This window comes from Elephas maximus, chromosome 9 (genome assembly GCF_024166365.1).
Source record: "Elephas maximus indicus isolate mEleMax1 chromosome 9, mEleMax1 primary haplotype, whole genome shotgun sequence".
Classification (NCBI taxonomy): domain Eukaryota; kingdom Metazoa; phylum Chordata; class Mammalia; order Proboscidea; family Elephantidae; genus Elephas; species Elephas maximus.
This window is the reverse complement of record NC_064827.1, coordinates 118,664,938-118,685,718: the sequence shown is the minus strand read 5'-3', so window position 1 is coordinate 118,685,718 and position 20,781 is coordinate 118,664,938. Positions and strand designations below refer to the sequence as shown.

Sequence of the window (20,781 nt, the reverse complement as noted above, 5' to 3'; positions counted from 1 at the left end):
TCAGATTTGGGAAAACGGTGAGGTCCATTCTTGAGCCATCTGTGTTAATGCACGTACATAATCCACGTGACTGCATGCATGACTGTAAACATGTCTGCCATAAAACCTGCCTCACTGAGAGCATCTTGTCCTCTCTTCTGGTCAAATTAACTGAGATATTGTTATCAGAGTACTTGACCTTTCTGCATGGCTTGGTTTGACTAAAGCTTAACAGAGGAAGACTTGGAATGGGTATAAATTAAGTTTGTGAGGTGCATGTTAGAATAACAGATGAGAGAACCACCAGAGAAAGGTGGAGTCCGAGGTGGGGGCTTAGCCAGAACCCACCTCCCCACCCGCCACGGACAGGAGATGAGAGTATGGCTGGCGCACACATCTCCCCTTGGGTTTGCTGGGTGAATATCCCCTGCCATAAAGAGAGTGGATTCCATCTGTCTTCTCCCTCCAGAGCTAATGTGCAGATTTAACTCAAAGCAGGAATTCAATTCATGCTCAATTTCTGAGGACGTCAGTGTCCTTTAATGTTTTCTATGAAGGGTAACAGTTCATCATGAGCTGGCCCTCTACACCCTCATTATGACTTTTTGCCTGCCAACCCTTAAAGGTAAAATTTGCAGAAAGCCAAATGTAGGATTAGCCTCCCATAGGAACTATTGATTACCCAGGAGCTGAGGCTACATTGAAACAGAGGAGGCTACATGGAGCAGCATTTGTTATCATATTGGGGGAACAGGAATTTACTAAAATATCCGTAAACTCTGGGTCAGCATCTAAAATGTAGCACCTTTATGGAGTTCTCATTTTATTTTGCCCTTTACACAGCTCATGGGCCTGGCGGCTCTACATTTACATCAGTGTATGCCCCAGGAAATGGATCTATTTTTCTTTAAGATCAATGAGGGCTTAGGGCTGAGAAGTCTTAAAAGCTCTATGTTTAGCCACATATCACCCAATGGCTTCAAAAAGTTAGGTATTTTGGCATAACTTCTTTTTAGATACACATGCCCTAGATGTACAACTCGATGAATTTTCGCAAACATGGCTTCACCAGCACCCTGGATCAAGAAACAAAATTGAGCAGAAAGATTTACTTTTTAGTTTCTTTATGTTGATTTCTCTTACGTCTGTGACTTAATTCTATATAAAATAAGGCTATTTAATGTAACAGCTCTAATTTTGCAGCCTGTAGCGGAAAATATTTTCCAAATATTTTTTTCAAGATCCTTCTGATCAAGTGATAGAATCTTCTTGAAGCATTCCAAAAGTTTGAGAGTTACCTATGCAGTAAACTTCACTGGCCACATTGGGAGAGGCTCTGCAGTGTAATGATGAAGCCAGTTAAAATAGCATGAAAACATGTCGTGTAAGGTATCATTTATTGTTTTCTGAAACATTTACTGTTTCTCTTTGCCATTATGGTTTCTAGACTTGGTCAGCGGGTGGAATAATCTCAAGAATCAAATCATACTCCTTCCCAAAGCCTGGCCACAGAAAGGTGCTAAAGTGTCCCCTGCTTGCTGATCCCTGACTAAGTGGTAGCTCTCACCTGCACTCAGTGTACATGCTGCAACGCCCGGCCCGCCCCTGAGTGTGCGACTGTCCACTGAGCCCCCTGGTGTCCAGGCTTAACGCTCCTCCCACTCTGCTTGTGTGCCTCTTTGTTATATGTAGCCCACATGTTACATGTGACATCCTGGGTGGCCCACGCCCTGGGCGCACCCTCTCTGTCTCTCGTCAGGCTTCAGTCACTTTGCTGCCAAAGTCCATTAACGTTAGCACGCTGTGTCTGCTAAAACGTGAACTGTAACATTATTTCCATAAATGTGATGATCGGTAGGAGCTGTTTCTCATATTGGAACATCTTTTCCGAGACTGGAGTTACTTTTTGGTTGCCAGAATCACATGTTGCAGTATTGTGGTAACTGAGTATATAAATTACAATTTCATGGAAGGGGTACCAAGGTTTCCTGACGTGCATGACTGAATGAAGTGGTTAGTACTTAAGGCTGTTTATTTTAAATATATCACATGCCACGGTAATTTCACTATTGCAGGAAATTTCTAATATTTTAGATAACAAATTTGTAAGCAAAAGGTGGAATCTGAGAACTAGAAAATCCATGTTTCTTACTGAGGCAGTAATCTTGACATATAACTGATTCCTGTGTTCTGCTATACGATTGAATTTTGAGAAAAAATAAAGAGAAGTCCTATTCTTAATGATTTCTATTTATAATGATTGCAACCCCCACAAAATGTATCTGTAAGAAGTATGTGGATTGCTTATTTTTTTCCTTTCTATTTTTATTGTCAGTGGGGTGACGTTAATTCTCTTAATGGTAATCCTTTCCATTTTCATATGAATATATGCTTTTCCAGATATTTCAGCATGTAATTGAACATCAGTTCATGAGTTAGATTGCCTAAATTACTGAATAGACATAATGGAAATGTTGTTGTTGGGTGCCATCGAGTCAATTCTGACTTACAGTGACCCCACGTGACAGAGTAGAACTGCCCTGTAGGGTTTTCTTGGCTGTAATCTTTAGGGAAGCGGATGGCCAGGTCTTTCGCCCATGGAGTGCTGGGTGAGTTTGGGCTGCCAGCCTTTTGATTAGCAGCCAACTGTTTAACTGCTGGGCCACTAAGGCTCCTCTAATGGAAATAGAAAAGTGTAAAAGACCTGAGATTTTATTTAGTAATAATTTTCCAAGTGGACAGTCATACTCAAGATGTTCTTAATCTTGTTGATTGCAGAATAGAGAAACAAGTTTAATGTAGAGTTTGAGGGGAAAAAAATTGTCAGTAAACCTGAATGTAATAACTGTGTCTGTTTTAATGCCATGTTCTTAGTTAGCATGCACTACCTCATGGAAAGTGCCGGCTGTGAGACGTGGCATCCCTTGTGAAGAGATTTAGGGATCCATTTGTCAAGGTGGTACATTCTTTATTGTTGGTGCGCCCCTTTTGTCCCACAATTTAAGGTTTTTTCAAGCCACCAGGGCCAGTTTGGTGATTGGGGCTTTTGCCTCAAATAAGAATTCTAATAATACAAGGCAAAGTTCTCCACAGCTGCCAGCTTATAGTCACCCTAGCCCTGGACTGGTTTTATGGTATGCACATGGTTTCCAAGTGCATCATTCAGGGTTCAACCAGAGAAGCAGAGCCACTAAGAAATATGTGTATATAACACACATAGACATATACAGTGAAACCTGTGAAAACCAGAACTCGACAGGATTGCTTTGTTTTTCTGGGTCTCGCAAGTTTTCCAAAATTGACAGGGTGCACTTTTCTGTCACTTCTTTAGTAGAAAATATTCGTGTTTTCCTTCTCTGACAGGCTTCTGCCTTCTTACACAGGTTTCAGCTTTCACAGGTTTTACTGTATATGCATGCATACATGTGTGTGTATATAAATGTATATAACATGCATATGCATGTAAACATGCACACACATAAATATACATATGTAACACATACATATAAGAAAAAAACAGTGCCGTTGAGTTGATTCTGACTCATAGCGACCCTATAGGACAGAGTAGAACTGCCCCATAGAGTTTTCAAGGAGCGTCTGGCGGATTCGAACTGCTGACCCTTTGGTTAGCAGTCGTAGCACTTAACCACTACGCCACCAGGGTTTCCACACATACATATACACACATACATTTATACATGGAATTGCATGTAGTTGGCTTATTACAAGGAATTGACTTACACAGTTGTGGGGGATGGTAAAGCAAATCCAGTGCCCATAGGGCAGGCTATCAAGAAGGAACACAAGCAGAACAGCATCTCCTGGGCTTGGCCCAAAGCTGTTGTCCACAGGCAGGAGTTATCCTTCCCCTTCCCTCTTCTTCTTCCCCCCCTTCCCTTCCTTCATTCCTCCTCCTTCCTCTCTCATCCTTTTTCTTTCCTTCCCTCTCCTCCTCTTTCTTCTCTCTCTCTTTCTTTCCAGAAAGTCTAAGGTCTCTTCTAAGGATTCACAACTGCTTAAGACAGGCCTGCCCAGGAAAAGGGAGTCCCTGGGTAGCTCAGATGGTTAAGCGCTCAGCTAGTAACCAAAGGTTGGTGGTTTGAACCCACCCAGAGATGCCTCAGAAGAAAGGCCTGGCAATCTACTTCCAAAAAGTCACAGCCTTGAAAACCCTATGGAATGCAGTTCTACTCTGAAACACAAGATATCAGTGTAAGTAGGAGTAGACTCACTGGCACCTGGTTTTTGGTTTGCCCAAGATAATCTCCCTAATTTAAATCAACCAATTAGGATTTTTTTTTTTTTAATTACATCTGAAAAATTCCTTTACAGCAGCACCTAGAGTTGATTCAATAACTGGGGATTATATTTAGCCTACAGAGCCCCAGTGGCATGATGATTAAGTGTTCAGCTACTTAGCAAAAGGTTGGCAGTTTGAACCCACCCAGAGGATCCACGGAAAAAAGACCTAGCAACCTGCTCCTATAAAGATTACAGCCAAGAAAACCCTATGGGGGCAGTTCTGCTGTGTAACATGGGATCACTATGAGTTGGAAATTGACTGGACAGCACCCAACAACATGGTTCAGCCTAGCCAAGTTGATACATCAAAAAGACATCACTACAAGGAAACAATAAAACAGTATTGTGAGAAGACAAACCCGCACCTCACCTTATCTTCCCAAGGAGGCTCAGGGCTGATGTTAACCATTTACTCACAGTGACTAGAGAAATATCTAGAAAATGAATTTTACTAGAATAACTTTAGTAAACTGGAGGAGCACATGTCTAAAAACATTGAAAAATATCAGTAAATATAAACCACTGCCCACTGTTGTTGAGTCAATTCCGACTCCCATAGGTTTTCCAAGGAGCACCTGGTGGATTCCAACTGCCGACCTTTTGGTTAGCAGCCATAGCTCTTAAGCATTATGCCACCAGGGTTTCCATCAGTAAATATGACTACATAAAAATAAATATATGTGTAGAAAAAAAATAACATGATCAAAAGAGAATAACAAACTTAAAGTATTGAAATAATGACACATATATAAGGTTAATACCTTTAATATATAAAGAGATTTTATAAATCCTTATGAAAAGTAGCAATAATCTAATAGAATAATGGGCAGAAGGTATCATTAGGTATTTTACAGTAAAACAAATATATGAAAAGATATTCAACTTCATAATAAGAGAAATGCAAGTTGCAACTGTGTTGCACTATTTCCATCTGTGAAACTGATCCATACAAAAACACCTTGGTAATACAGTTGTAGCAGGGTATGGCAAATAAGACTTTCACACTTTGCTGGAGAAGTATGAGTTGATACAACCTCTAACAAAGGCAATTTCATAACATTTTATCAAGATAAAAAGTGCACATATCTCGATAACTGTGATTTTATTTCTAAGCATTTATATAAATGCTTAAATTTATGTGTAACCATGTACATATGGAAGTGTTTATTCCAACATTGTCTAACTGACAAAGTCTGGAAATAATTGAAATGTCTATCAATAGGAAATAGATGAAATAAGTTTCAATAAAATTCATACTGTGAGAGGCAGCTGAGGTGCAGAATTGCTTCCAAGGTATAATCTAATGGCAAAAGACAAAGTCATGTATATATAGGCTTATATAATATAGACTGTCTCTGGAAGAATACAGAACATCCTGGTTGTTTGGGGGAGTAGGGAGCAGGGCAGTGAGAAACGGGGTGTCAAGGAGACTCACTTTTCATTATAAACCCTTTTGTGCCTTTTTACATTTGTACTTATTAAAATAATTTAATCAATACACAATTCACTAAGGCTCCCAGGGAGAGGGAAAAGAAAGAATTCCTAAAGCTACACTCTTTTACTTGGTGATCCCTAAGCAGTGGACTAGACCATTGAGAAAATATGTTTTTAATTATAATGAGTCAGATTTTAGATCTTGCTTCTAAGGTGAAAAAGGATTAATTTAGAAGGTCAAGTGTCATCTTCATTAATCTAAAGAAAACCTAATATCCCGTATTCCATCCAGAAAGGGCTTGCCCTCTTCTTCTGTAGGGTCTGTAGTGTTGTCTTATTCCCCATTGGGACCATAGTCATTCCACCAGCGACCTGGAACCTGGATTTGATTTACAGCAGCTGCTATTTCTACAGGGTCAATATGGGTCGCGATTTGATGGAAACAGGTTTTTTTTGTTGTTGTTGGTTTGTTTGTTTGGTTTAGTATTTCTGCAGTAAACCTTGTTATTGCAATTGGCCTTCCTACTATTATCTAATTTGAAAATGCCTTTTAAGTCCTGTGTGTGTAGAAATTCAAGTCTAGAAGATGGACTTCAGGATACATGGCAAGTAACCCCAAGTCAGAAAACTCCAAATTCATATGTCAGCTCCATCAGAGCAGTTTTTTTTTCTCTTCTATTGACTTCTGTATCGCCAATTCTTAAACATTAAAAAAAAAAAAAACCTATTGCTGTTGAGTCTATTCCGACTCATAGCAACCCTATAGGACAGAGTAGAACTGCCCCATAGGGTTTTCAAGGAGCACCTGGTGGATTCCAACTGCCGACCTTTTGGTTAGCAGCTGTAGCACTTAGCCACTACACCACCAAAGTTAAAAATGTTTGTCAAATACATTTTCTTCTTGCAGTTAAGCCAGGGCAATAAAAGGTCAGGGATCAAAATATATAGTTGAACATAGTTTTTTATTATAACTATTTTGGAGTGTTATTGCTTGAATTTCTAAAACTTAAAGAAAAGTCACAAATTGCTGTTCTAGGTGGAAACCTCCAATTGTTAGTGCCACCTAGCATTATCCACAGGTTTACGTCTTTTTGAATTTCAGTAAATATGGTGTGAAAAAGAAAGGTCAGCATTTCATTTACATGCTGCTGTTCTCTATGCAGAAAAGATGATATCGTTGTTGATTTAGGACAGAATAAATAGTCAAATACTAAGCAGAAAGAATAATGACAAATAATGTGGACTAGCAATACATTTTTATTAAAATTAAAATTTAACTTTAAGTAATAACTGGTACTTTTATAATTTATCGTTATACCTTAATGCTCATTCTTTATAAAACCCTCAAATGCTTTCTTTCAAATGAGCACTTGCTTCCAGGATATTTTGTTCTTCTATTAAATGATGTATTCATCAAGTAAATTGGGAAAGGTGAAACATACATTTTGTATCCCCATCCTCATTAAAGCAACCACAGCGCTTTCAGTGAACAGAATGGAAAACCACCCATTTCTTACAAAGACCATTCTCCCCAGTGCAGTGCCATCCTTTGTTCCATCACATAAGTCACCAAGAAGGAGTGAGGAAAGGGGTACGAGGGACTAGGGTGGATGAAAGCTGATGTTGGTTTGTCAAGGAAACAGGGTACTCTTTGTGGCTGGGCCACGGAGGCTCAATCCCATGGTGCGCTGTGATGGGCAGCATCAAAGTAAACCTCTGAGCCACCTGGGCTGAAAACATGGAGATCCCTAACCTGTTTGCTTATCCATAAGTCAAGATACACTCAGACAACTATGATAATAATAACAATAATGATAGATAATAATAATGAGGATAAATTACTCACGCCCATGAGCTCAGATTCTCTGTGTCCATTGCTAATAATTCCTACTGACTCCTGATACCCTAGTCCTTTTCAGTACTTTTTACAACCTCCCCCTCTGATTTAAAATTCTTCCTCCAGAATTCATATACCAGGTAATTGTATTCTGATTTAATTGTAACAAATCTTTATCAAGGAGCCCTACCCTGGGGGAACATTCTGTAAAAGTGGAGTGACTGCAATCCCTGGATAATTTCTTAAGTGGACTGAGGATGGGAGATTATAAAGTCAAGAGAAGGGATGCTGTCCATTCTCCTTGTCCATGATGACTGGTCCAGGGGTAGCCTTCGCTTCCCTGTGTGTCTGTGTTGAAATTATATCATCTGATCTCAGAATTTTACTGCTTTCAGGGAAACGCAAATGAGTTGAAATAGTAAATGTTAACCAGACACTTTTTTTTATTGTGCATTAAGTGAAAGTTTACAGCTCAAGTTAGTTTCTCATACAAAAATTTATACACACATTGTTATGTGACCCTAGTTGCTCTCCCTATAATGTGACAGCACACTCTTCCTTTCCATCCCAGATTTCCCGTGTCCATTCAACCAGCTTCTGTCCCTCTCTGCCCTCTCATCTTGCCTCCAGACAGGAGCTGCCCATTTAATCTCATGTATCTACTTGAACGAAGAAGCACACTCTTCACAAGTATCATTTTATATCTTATAGTCCAATTTGATCTTTGTATGAAGAGTTGGCTTCAGGAATGGTTTTAGTTCTGGGTTAACAGAGAGTCCAGAGGCCATGTCTGCCAGAGTTCCTCCAGTCTCATTCAGACCATTAAGTCTGGTCTTTTTTATTAGAATTTGAGTTTTGTACCCCAGTTTTCTCCTGCTCCATCAGGGACTCTCTGTTGTGTTCCCTGTCAGGGCGGTCATCAGTGGTAGCCAGGCACCATCTAGTTCTTCTGGTTTCAGGCTGATGGAGTCTTGAGTTTATGTGGCCCTTTCCAAAAGAAAGTTAAAAAAAAAAAAATTAGTTCAAAAACTATTTCCAGCCTGGAATTTGATTGCAAGAGGGATCTGAATAGAGGGAAGGATGGAATTGCCTGGTTTCTCCTATGACGGTTCTGAGACAGAGTGATTTTATTATAAGTTTGAGGAGAACTCACAGCACGTCAAATGATCTGTGATCATATGTAAACTTGTAAAAGTGGTACGTTGTCACCTGGGATTATCCCCAACTATTTCTCTCCTTTAGTATAAGGATTTGAATGATAACTCATTTTAAAATTGTTTCTACTTCATATCTCCCAGTTTTAAGAAGTTATGTTCATTCATTCACTCACGTGTTCTTTAATTCATCTATTTGTGTGTGTGTTTGGCACACTTTTATTGAACACCATGGTGGGCATGGCTTGTTACTAATGTAGTGAGTAGATGGTTATGCCTCTTGGAGTTTATATTCCATCTTCATTCTTGATACATCATAGTTATTTCAATTAAATATTTCAATAAGGATGTTGAGGTAGTCTGTGAGGAAATGGATCCAACGATATCCCATTGAAAAAGCAGAGCAGATTTTCCTTAGCCTGGTCAGAAGGGCTTTTGCTTCCGTGAGCAGGGCCACTGTCGCACTCAGTGTACAGCAAGAATACCATAAGGAAGTCAGGATCCTTGGAGACAAGCGGTGTTAGTGGAGCATCTTGCCTCCAGGATTCTACTTTTGGTTCCTGGGCTTGTAATACAATCAGACAGGCAAGGACTTAGGTGCACTGTAAGATGAGTAACTGTGTAATATTAAGCTTCATGTCTTCTTTTCCTTAAATGTTTCCTTTAATGGCAGTATCTCATTTCTTCGTGGCCAATGTTTGGGCACTGATAAGGTAGATAGAAGTATAAAATTTATACTCAGCTCACACCAAAAAATGGATTTGAATCATGGCTGTCCTGTGAACTAAATTTATTAGCAATAATTTTGCTTCACTTGGAGATGGGAGTGGGTTAGGAAAACTGGAGAGAAAGACTTTCAAAATGAAAATCCCTTAGTAATATAAAAAGTAGATTTTTTTCCCCAGTTCTTTCATGATGCACATTGAGTTGACCAAGTAAGTAATAGGGAAGGTTGCTGTTAAGAATGACCTGCAAATCTTTGTTTCACGGATAGACCTCAGTTACCTGCTTTGGGTTCAGGGAAGAATTATCTCACTTCAGGTGAGCCAGAAGAGGGTCCCCAGCCTCATAGGGCAGGTACCGTGATTATCATTGGCATCAGTGTCATCGTCATTGGTGCCTTGGCTTGCTAGCAGCCAGCCCTCCTCTTTGGAACCTTTATATCACTGGACGATGCTACTCTCTGATATCTACCCAAATGTTTCTAGATGTCCACCAAAGGTAAAAATCCAAGCAGAGACTAGGAAGCATGAATGTTTTAGAGTTGGGGAGTGGGTAGAAGCAGCAGGTCGGCATTTAATATTCATTTTTTAAATAACTCCCATATTATATATAATTGAAGAGAAGTAGTTAATAGAGGAGAATGAATTCAAGGGGAAAATGAAAATCCCTAGCATCTTTAGGAGTGTAGAAATAGGATTTGAAAGGGCATGTAAGTGGGAAGGGAATCTCCCTGAACAAGTAGAGCTGATTCTCTCACCGCTCTGTCTGAGATACCTGTAGAGCTTCTTGAATTGGGGTAGCATGAACTTTATTAAACCATCACAGGGTCCAAACCGTTGCCCGGAGAACTGAGATAAGCCTTGATTTTTTTCCTGCCTTTCTTCCCAACTCTTTCCTTTGCCTTCCCTGCGTAAATGAAATGTGATTATTTTAAAATAATTACACAGATCAACCCAGCAGTGTATTGATGAAGAAAAATGACCAGTTATTGTTCATGTGCTTTAGGCACCCTCATCCCAAGGTAACCGGCCAGAAAGTTCCGTGTTCAATCCTTATGAGCCAGACCGAGGACCTTGGGCCACTGAACGAGGTGAGAAAAACCACTTTTATTTACTGGGCATCCACAGGGGAGGAGGTGCTTCCCATGGTCGCTTGTAAATTTGCAGTCAGCTTGCTACTTCACACCACTGTCTGTCATTGCAATGTAGTGACAGTTAGCACTAAACAAGACTATTGTCTAGTGGCAGGTAGCAGATATCACGTATCTATGAACAGTGGGGTTCCATTGAGTGAGAGGGTATGTCACCGACTCCCTCATGTTAAATGGCAGCATTGAAAATGTATAAAACATAAAAATCATGACTGTTGCTTCAGGATTTCTCATCTCTTGTAATTTTAATACGACTCAAAGTTAACTTTACATTTCTATGAAAGTTATGTTCTTGGAGATATGTTTGTATTCCTTATTAAATTTCAGCAGAAGGTATAGTAACGGATGATTAGTACTAACTGAAGGAATATCTGAGTTGCTGGAATTCTAGACATATTGAGAAAATTGTACTGATTCTCAGAGGCCACAAGAAGATAGTCTTGTAGTAAGATACACCCTTAAAGAACTCAGTAGCCCTCCAGTAGACTTGTTCTCAGAAATGGGACCTGTGGATGACCTTCTTGGGTTCTCTGGGTAGCCCGAGGTATTATTTTATTAATGAATTTGATCTCTTTATCTGTTGGTACAAAACAACCCCAATGCCTAGTGGCTCAAAACAATAATAGTCTTCTCATTATCTTGCATGGGATCTGTAGGTCATGAATTTGGGAAAGGCACAGCTGGGTGGTTTTGGCTCAGCATCCCCTGGAGCCATATTGTGGCTGGAGCTGGAATGGCAGGGACAGAGGTAGTGGTGGGCTGAAGCATCTTGGACTGGTGAGGCATCTCCCCATCTTCTCTTAGTCTCAGGACCTCTCTGGTTTCTCCACGTAGGCTGCTCTGTGCTTTCTCACAGCCTGGTGGCCTCAGGGCATTGGACAAAATACATAACATCTGAAGGCTTCAGGAGCAAGTTTTCCAGCAAATGAGGCAGAAATTTCATGGCCTGTTATAACCTCACCTTGGAAATCACATAAGCTACTTCTGATATATTATAATGATTGAAAACATTATAAAAGCCACCAAGGGAAGGTGACATAGACTTCATCTCTCAATGAGCAGAGTGTCACAGAGAATTTTCAGACATAGGTAAAACTGTCACACACCATTAAGATGGCTTCATTTGAAGTATCTGTGGTGTGAATGACCCACTTGATGACTCCTAGATGGAGGGACACCCCATACATTAGTGCAAGAGCAGAAGTCAGGTAGAACAAAAGATGAGGGCTCTTTTGCTGCTCCCCTGTGAGTTGGGAGGGATACTCTTTTGAGTTTTCCTAGGCACCCTACGGTGACCAGTGTCTTAAAGGCACAGTGTGGCCCCAGGAAGGGAGGAGGGGCAGACAATGGGAATTCCATGAAGGATCTAGCCCAAGGGTTGTGTGTCTCTTGGATGTATTACAGGTCCCCAGAGAGAAGCCTTGCCCATGGACACCGAAGTGTACGAAAGCCCCTACGCAGACCCCGAAGAGATCAGGCCAAAAGAGGTCTATCTGGACCGAAGTCTGCTGACTCTGGAAGACAATGAGCTTGGCTCTGGGAACTTTGGTACTGTGAAAAAGGGTTACTACAAAATGAAAAAGTAAGTCCCTTCATACCATGATGTCATCCTCATTATTGTCTAAGAGCTTATGTTTCTAGAAACTGCTAAATATACATATATAGTGTTCATTTAGTAATAATCACAAATTTAACCTAGCATAGCTATATCCTTTTTTTTTTTTTAATGAATGTTAAATTTTTGTTCATTCCTGGAACAATTATAATGAAAGCATCTATTAAGTATACTAACTAACTTTTGTTAGTTTAGGAGTAATACATATAAAACCTTATAGAAAATAGAAACAAAGAAAAACATAAGAAAATGAAAACATATTCCTACCATGCAAATATTACTACCACTAACTAACCTTAGTGTATTTATTTTTTAGATGTTTATATGCACTAAATTTATGTTTCCTTTTCTGTATACATATTATACTTATTCTGTTATTCTCCTATTTTATTGGATAGTTCCTTTCTTATAATCCAGTTTTAGAGTTCAGCAAAAGAGGTATACTTCCCATACATATCAGTGGGAGATATGTCACAGAGGGACGCTAGTTTTTAAAATCATGCATAATTAAGTCCCCTCCATTTATTTACACCCTACCATATTAAAATATTTTTAAGAATTCAAACACAACCTATATGATGGTTTTATTAGAAAATGAAAAATAAGTTCTTAAAAACTCATTGAGGCCTGCTTAAAATAAACAAAACTCAGTTGAAAAAGTGTGTTCTAAACTATGAGCTTTAACAACGTAAGCTTTTTAGTTTTACATACAGGAGTTCATTTTTAACATATATTAACGGAATTTCATATTCGTATAAGACATTGATGGTTCAGTGTTAGAATTTTCACCTCCCACGTGGGAGACCTGGGTTAGAATCCTGACCAATGTCTCTTATACACAACCATCGCCTGTCAGAGCTTCCAGAATAAGATGGACTATGAAGGAAGGGCTGGTGATCTTCCTTCCGAAAATCAGCCAATGAAAACCCTGTGGATCACAACGGTGTGGTCTGTAACCAGTCAGGAGGCTGCCTCAGGGCCAGGCAGCATTTAGTTCTGTGGTGAATGGGGTCGTCATGAGTTGGGAGACAGTATCACAGCAGTTAACAACAACAACAACATATTTATCTATGTTTTTTTTTATACATAATCTAAAATGATAAATCGCGAGATGTTACAGGAATCCATGTATGTAATAGCTTATAAGGTTTATTTAAAAGTTATCTAAATATTCTACAATTTAGGTCTTTTGCTTGGCTGAGGCATTCTTCAGTACCACCATCCTATTATTTTTAAGCTATGGGGTGTAACTCCATGTGTAGAAAACAGTCGGAAAACTATTAACTTATTACATGGCTTCTTAAGACACATTTTCATTCTGTTGCAGGGTATTTCCATAACACCATCTCTGCCTAGGAATTATGTCTCACAGAAGATAATTATGCAGAAGTGAGCCATTCTGAACATCTTATATGTTATGATTTCTTTTGCAGAGTCGTAAAAACAGTGGCCGTGAAAATACTGAAGAACGAAGCCAACGACCCCGCTCTGAAGGACGAGCTGCTGGCGGAAGCCAACGTCATGCAGCAGCTGGACAACCCTTACATCGTGCGCATGATCGGGATCTGCGAGGCCGAGTCCTGGATGCTGGTGATGGAGATGGCGGAGCTCGGGCCTCTCAATAAGTACTTGCAGCAGAACAGGTATCTACTCTGACTGTCCCCCGAAGGCACAGAAGCCAGTACCGTGAGGGACGGGGCCCCTCTGCCTCCCTTCCCTGCTCCCCGCCTCTCCCCAGTGTTGATCCACACTCATGGACTTTAGGAGGAGGACAAAGAGACGCCATCTTCGGATCAAATTCTCTTTTGCTCTTATTACTCAGAGAAAAACTCTAATTCAACAATTTTGTCTTCATTCACCTCCCTTACTCACTCTGTATTGGCCAATGATGGATTCAGCCTCATAGTGTCTTGACAAGAAGTCTTCCCTTACAGAGGCAGGAAACATCCTCTCTTTTTTTGTTTTTGTTTTATCGTGGTGAAATACACATAACAAAACATTTGCCATTTAAGCCATTTTTGTGCATGCAATTCAGTGACATTAATTACTTCCACCACGTTGTACAACCATCACTATTAGCTGTTTCCGCATTTTTTCATCACCTCTAAGAAAAGCTTAGTGCCTTGTAAGCAGTGACTCCCTGTTTCCCTCTCCTGCCTGTCCCGGTGAGAAAAGAGACCCCGGTAGCCACTAATAAATTTGGGTCTCTGTGCATTGGCCTATCGTAGATACTTCATGTAAGTGGGATCATGCAATATATGTCCTTATGTCGGACTCATTTCACTCAGCGTAATGTTTTCAAGGCTAATCCATGTCATAGCATCAGAGCTCCATTCTGTTTGTGGTTGAATAGAACACACTCTTTTTAAAGAAACCTAAGAGGTAACTGTTTTAAACATCTGAATGACAGCCATACCTCTAAGCTCCCATGTGTAAATGCTTGTTAAAATATCAGGTAGCTCTTAATCAATTACAGCTTTCACCAGAATCATCATGTTGTATTCAATGAAAGCTATTGTTGGGATGGAGGAACTCACATGGAATAAAACGTAATAATAGCCACTATTTGGCCCCTCTGGGTAATGTCTTCGTCAGACTAGTAACCTAAGGGTTGGCAATTTGAACGTACACAGCAGAGGCATGAGAGAAAGGCTTGGTGACGTATTTCCATAAAGATTACAGCCCAGAAAACCCTATGGAGCAGTTCTACTCTGTCACACATGAGCTGTTCCTATTTGCTACCTTCTTCTACATTACCCAGATTGTATCTTTACAGTTTCCGTAGAAGGGAACTTTTGTTATCCTCAGTTTATAGATAAGATATCGAAACTTAGGATGGGCTTTATTACTTGTTGAGTGTGTTGGATCAATGATGTGAACAGAAACCTGACTCTCTATAAGCCATTATACAGCTTCTCATGGAATTCCAGGCACCCCGTGAAAATCTTACCCACTGACCAGGAGAAAGAGAATGGCATTCACTCCTGAACAGCTGAATGTTAACAAGATCATTCATCACCACTTGTGACTCTTTTTGTTTAAGAAAAACAGGAAATTAGTGAATTCATCTTCTGCGTGAGTGGGGAGTGTGACTGGTTGTTCTAACATGGACCACTGCCCACTATCTCTAATGACACATTTGTAACTTGCAGGCATGTCAAGGATAAGAACATAATAGAGCTGGTTCATCAGGTTTCTATGGGAATGAAGTATTTGGAGGAGTGCAATTTTGTGCACCGAGATCTGGCTGCAAGAAACGTGTTGCTGGTTACTCAACATTATGCCAAAATCAGTGACTTTGGACTTTCCAAAGCACTTCGTGCTGATGAAAACTACTACAAGGTAGGAACAAGTTAGCTAATCTTAAGAGCAGTAGGTTAGTAAGAATTTGAAATGCAAGTATATGTTTATTTTATCACAGAAGATTTCAAGAAGCGACTTCCCTATGCAAAAATGACTATGTAAAATTTTTTGTTAAGCTTTGGTTTTTTGTTTAAAAAAATGGAAATATGATAATACATAACACTTTGAGATTTATTCAGAATAGTATCTTCCAAGCATGTTCCATGGAATCAAGGTATTAATTTTGATGGTTCATTAAAAAAAATATAAAGAAGAAAAATAGACTTTCTTCATGAAATCACTTTGGAAAATGTAGGTTAAACAGGTTTCATTCCTGTGAGATTTGTCAGAGCCCTTATCATGCTAGCCTGCATTATATGTCTCAGTAGGGGTTTTGGCCTGCTGCATTTTTCAAACCTAATCCATTCATGGAATCCTTTTCCGACAGAAGATCTAATAACATCTTGAGCAACATTGTTCCATAACATATAGTTGGATCTATTCCAAAATAACCTATAATAATATGCTCCACAACAAAGCAAAGTGGAATGGGAAAGAATAGAGAGTTAAAGAATTAAAGAGGGATGTCGGCTATGGACGCAAACGAGAACCGTGCATGGAAAAGTGAATTTGGGCACCAACAAAAATGTAAAACCAAGTGCCCTTTAACCTAGCAGTTCTTTACAAACATACCTATGTACCTGGACAGATGCCCACTCTCAGTAATGTCCATTATAACATTATTGGTAATAACAAAAAATCTGTAAATTACCTAATGGCCTCTCAGTAGGAGGCTGGTTAAATTAGTCATGGTAGATTCATTCAAAAAATTCAATCCAAGGCTTTTAAAAATGACATTATTTGTGTGTACTTATATAGAAAGTCCTATAGGGTCGCTATGAGTTGAAATCGACTCGAGGGCGCTGGGATTTTTTATATAGAAATATGTCCACAACAGATGGTTAAATTAAAAAAAAAAAAATTTTTTTTTAAAAGGTAAGTGCAAAAAAGTATGGCCCTAGTTTTGTTACCACAAAAAGGACATATGTGAACTGCCAGAAGAACGAACTTATCTGTCTTGGAAGAAGTACAGCCAGAATGCTCCTTAGAAGCAAGGATGGCAAAACTTTGTCTCACTTACTGTGGACGTGTTGTCAGGAGGGATCAGTCCCTGGAGAAAGACATTGTGCTTGGTAAAGTAGAGGGTCAGTGAAAAAGAGGAAGACACTCATTGGGGTGAATTGACACAGCGGCTGCAACAGTGGGCTCAAGCATAACAGCGACTGTTGAGGATGGCGCAGGACCAGGTAGCATCTTGTTCTGTTGTACATAGTGTAGCTATAAGTCGGAACCAACTCAGTGGCACCTAACAACAACATGCTTGTAAATAGGTTTGTTTGGAAGGATACAAGAAAAATTATTTAAAGTGGCTGCCTCTGTGAAGAAAGACCAGAAGTTGGTGGTAGAAAAGGACTAGTTTTTCATTGTATTTACACTTTTTCTAATCTAAGGTTTATCTTTCTATTAGTTCACAATGCAGAATAAACTTGAAATAACACACATACATGTATTGTTCACAACTTTTCAAATCAGAATCTAAAATTAATACATATTGTGGTAAAAACGTGAGTGCAATCATTTGTGTTATTTAGAGGAGAAGGATCATGACACCTTATGGTTTCCAAGCTGACGTCCCCATATTGCCCCTTCTGTAGTGCTGGTCACTCCCCTCCCTGCACCCCAAGTGACTTCACACAGATTAAAGAGTAACATCAACAGGAAGTGACAAGCCTTCTCGGAACAGCACGTCATCCTGAATCCCAAACCCCTAAGGGAAGGTTTTGCTGTACATGATTTTGATCTTTTCTTATCACCACTTGCCTTTTCAAATTAGATAATTGGAAAATTTTAAATATTAAAAAAAATGGTGTTAGCATTGGCTTAGAAGTGTAGACAAATGCCCAGTAATAGTTAAATCTTCTTATAAGCAGCCCACCCAGTATTTCTTGGAGCATTCCGAGTAATGTTCAGGCTGTATATGTAAATGAAGGTCACGTGAGAAATATCACATCTAGACTCCTCCATCACCATCTACAAACCACGTAAAGCTGTGTATGGCCAAAGTAAAAGGTGAACAAAAACATTAAAGATGCAAGCAATTTGCACCGAACCTGACAAATACACCCACACATGTATTTTTAAAATTCATACCACACAGACACACAGACACACGACATTTTTTGGGTCAGGATTTATTTTATTTTAAATAATATTTTATTGTATCTTCGGTTAAGGTTTACACAGCATCTTAGGTTCCCATTCAACAGTTTCTATAGAAAACGTTCAGTGACAGTTACATTCTTCACAGTGTGTAAATGTTCTCAGTATTTCCATTCTGATTGTTCCATTTCAATTAATCTAGTTTCCCTGACCCTTTATGTTCTCAACTTTGATTTAAAATAATTATTGGCCATTTGGTCTCATATAGATGATTTTCTAAAGGAGCGCAGTACTCACAGGTGATATTCTCTATTTTGTAAGCCAATCTGACATTTAGCTAAAAAGTGACCTCAGGGCCTAGTTTTGGTTCAAGATTTGAAGGGTATCTCAGGGCAGTAGTCTCAGGGAGTCTTCCTTTCTTATCCAGTCCAGTAAGTTCAGGGGGATTTTTTAAGGAATTTGAAGTTCTGTTCCACATTTTTCTCCCATTCAATCAGGATCCATCTATTGTCCTGATCACAACGGTCGGGAGTGGTAGCTGGGCATCATCTAGTTCTTCTGGTCTGAGAATAGAGGAGGTCACGGTTCATGTAGAGTGTTAGTCCTGTAGACTATTTTCTTCTCTGAGTCTTTGATTTCCTTCTTGCTCTTTTGCTCTGGACCAGTAGACACCAATAGTTGTATCTTGGATGGCCACTTGCATGCTTTTAAGACCACAGATACTACTTACCAAACTAGGATATAGAACATAAACTTTATGAACTATATTATGCCAATTGACTGAGATGTCCCACGAGACTGTTGGTCCTAATCCTTCAAACCCAGGAAGCCTGTCTCACGTGGTATTTAATTATATCTAAGAAGTATCTGTAACCGTGCCTCCTATGTGCTTTATTATATATATGAATATGTGTGCCTATAATCACATACAAGCATATGCATATATACATATATACACCCATATATACACCACTCCTCACTTATTGACATGGCTAGGTTTCAAATACCAGGTCATTACGTGAATCAGCATTATGCAAAAATGGAGGATAACCACATCAGATCACAAAACGAAGGATGACTGCATCATTACCTAATGCCAAATTACATCACTTCATAACTGCAAAATTACGTCGTTACCTAACTGCCAAATTAATTGCATAACTGCCAAACCACGGAGAATCACGATCTAGCCAAGTTCACACATGATAGCTTAACCATTTGTAAAAATGGCATGAGGGTGGCATCTGACCTCCTCTAACTTCAGAAGGGAGGAGGAAAATCAAGATCAACAGCCCAATGCTGAGGTGGAGGTCAGACATGCCTCCTCTCCACCGTCTTTACTGATTCTGATACCAACTGTCCCTCCTATGGCACTCTATACTTCTCTTGCTGGGTTCGATAATTCACTTCAAAGGCCACGCAGAACTCACAGACCATGCTCACGATTATGGGATTTATTAGAGAAGTAACAGGTTACAATTCAGGCTCAGAAACACTCAAGGATACAGTTCTTCTATCGGGACAGCCTCTTCCCAACCGTGCTCAAATGCACATCTTTCCCTGGCCCTAGTCCTCTGCCCAAAGGTGCTCAGATTTCTCTCTCCATGGGCCGGGAAGCCCACCCAGCATGCCGTCTTCTGCTGCCAGGTCTCTGCTGCTGGGTCTCTCCTGCCACCACTTCTCAGCATCTTCAGGGTTACAACTCTTTCTCTCTCTTGATCTCCAGCTACCAGGAACTTCTTCAGCACTGGGATCCCAAGTCCAAAGGTGCTGGCTCCTGGCTGTTCTTCATTGGTAGTGGTGGGATCTTCTCTTTCCCACCTCTGGGGTGGCATATTTCAAGCTCAGAGGGATGGCAAAACTGACCAATCCCTTTGATGGGCTACAACTACCCTATCTGCACCGTCCCACCCAAGTGATTGGGTTACAAGACAACGGCTAGAAAGGCCAAACAAACATGATCTATCACATGTACCATCACAGCCAGTGTTATTCTCACCTTGCACCTTGGCGTTTGTTACTGCCAGATGTGTGTCATTAATGTGCAAAATAGAGAGGAAATTTTTTACTATTGTCATAACTGAAGTGTCGGATAACGGGATAGTCGATAAGTTATGAGTAGGTGTACTCAAATGTACATACCTATACACATATATGTCTACATACGTATATATGAACACATATAATTTTTGATGGTTGCTCTGTTGCAAAATTGTATATGCCATGATGTTAAGTGCCATCAAGTCAGTCTCAACTCCTAGTGACCATGTGTACAACAGAACAGAACTTTGCTCAGTGTACCATCTTCACAATTGTTGCAACATTTGAGCCCATTGTTGCAACCACTGTGTCAGTCCATCTAGTTAAGGGTTTTCCTCTTTTTCACTGACCTTCTGCCTTACCAAGCATTATGTCCTTCTCCAGGGGCAGGGCCCTCCTGATAACATTTCCAAAGTACACTAGAGCATTCTGGCTGTACCTTTTCCAAAACGAATTCGTTTGTTTTTCTGGCATATTCAATATTTTTCATCAACACCATATTCAAAGGCATCAATTCTTCTTCAGTCTTCCTTATTAATCGTCCAGCACTTGCATGCTTAGGAGGTGATTGAAAATACCATGGTTTGGGTCAGGTGCACGTTAGTCTTCAAAGTGACATCTTTGTTTTTTAACACTTTAAAGAGATCTTTTGCAACAGAATTGCCCAATGCGATACATCATTTGATTCTTCATTGCTGCTTCCATGGGTGTTGATTGTGGATTCAAGTAATATGAAATCCTTGACAACTTCAGTATGTTCTCCATTTATCGTGTTGTTGATTTTTGGTCCATTTGTGAGAATTTTTATTTCTTTCATGTTGAGGTGTAATCCGTACTGAAGGCTGTAGTCTCTGATTTTCAGTGATATGTGCTTCAAGCCCTCCTCACTTTCAGCAAGCAAGATTGTGTCATATGCATATTGGAGGTTGTTAATGAGACTTCCTCCAGTTCTGTTGCCAGGCTCTTCTTTATATAGTCCAGCTTC

The 20,781-nt window shown here is 39.8% G+C and overlaps 1 protein-coding gene across 7 annotated transcripts in view; it reads left to right on the top strand.

The window, feature by feature from the left end:
- SYK (spleen associated tyrosine kinase) overlaps positions 1–20,781 on the top strand; it is a 128,940-nt gene that overhangs the window by 89,726 nt on the left and 18,433 nt on the right. For 5 of the 7 annotated variants that reach the window (XM_049895267.1, XM_049895266.1, XM_049895273.1 and 2 more), the window contains exons 7-11: positions 1,427–1,495; positions 10,435–10,519; positions 11,984–12,161; positions 13,628–13,837; positions 15,347–15,536. In XM_049895267.1, the coding sequence (XP_049751224.1) occupies positions 1,427–1,495; positions 10,435–10,519; positions 11,984–12,161; positions 13,628–13,837; positions 15,347–15,536 (732 nt within the window). The remainder of the gene's footprint in view (positions 1–1,426; positions 1,496–10,434; positions 10,520–11,983; positions 12,162–13,627; positions 13,838–15,346; positions 15,537–20,781) is intronic. The other 2 variants (XM_049895269.1, XM_049895268.1) reach the window with 1 other exon arrangement.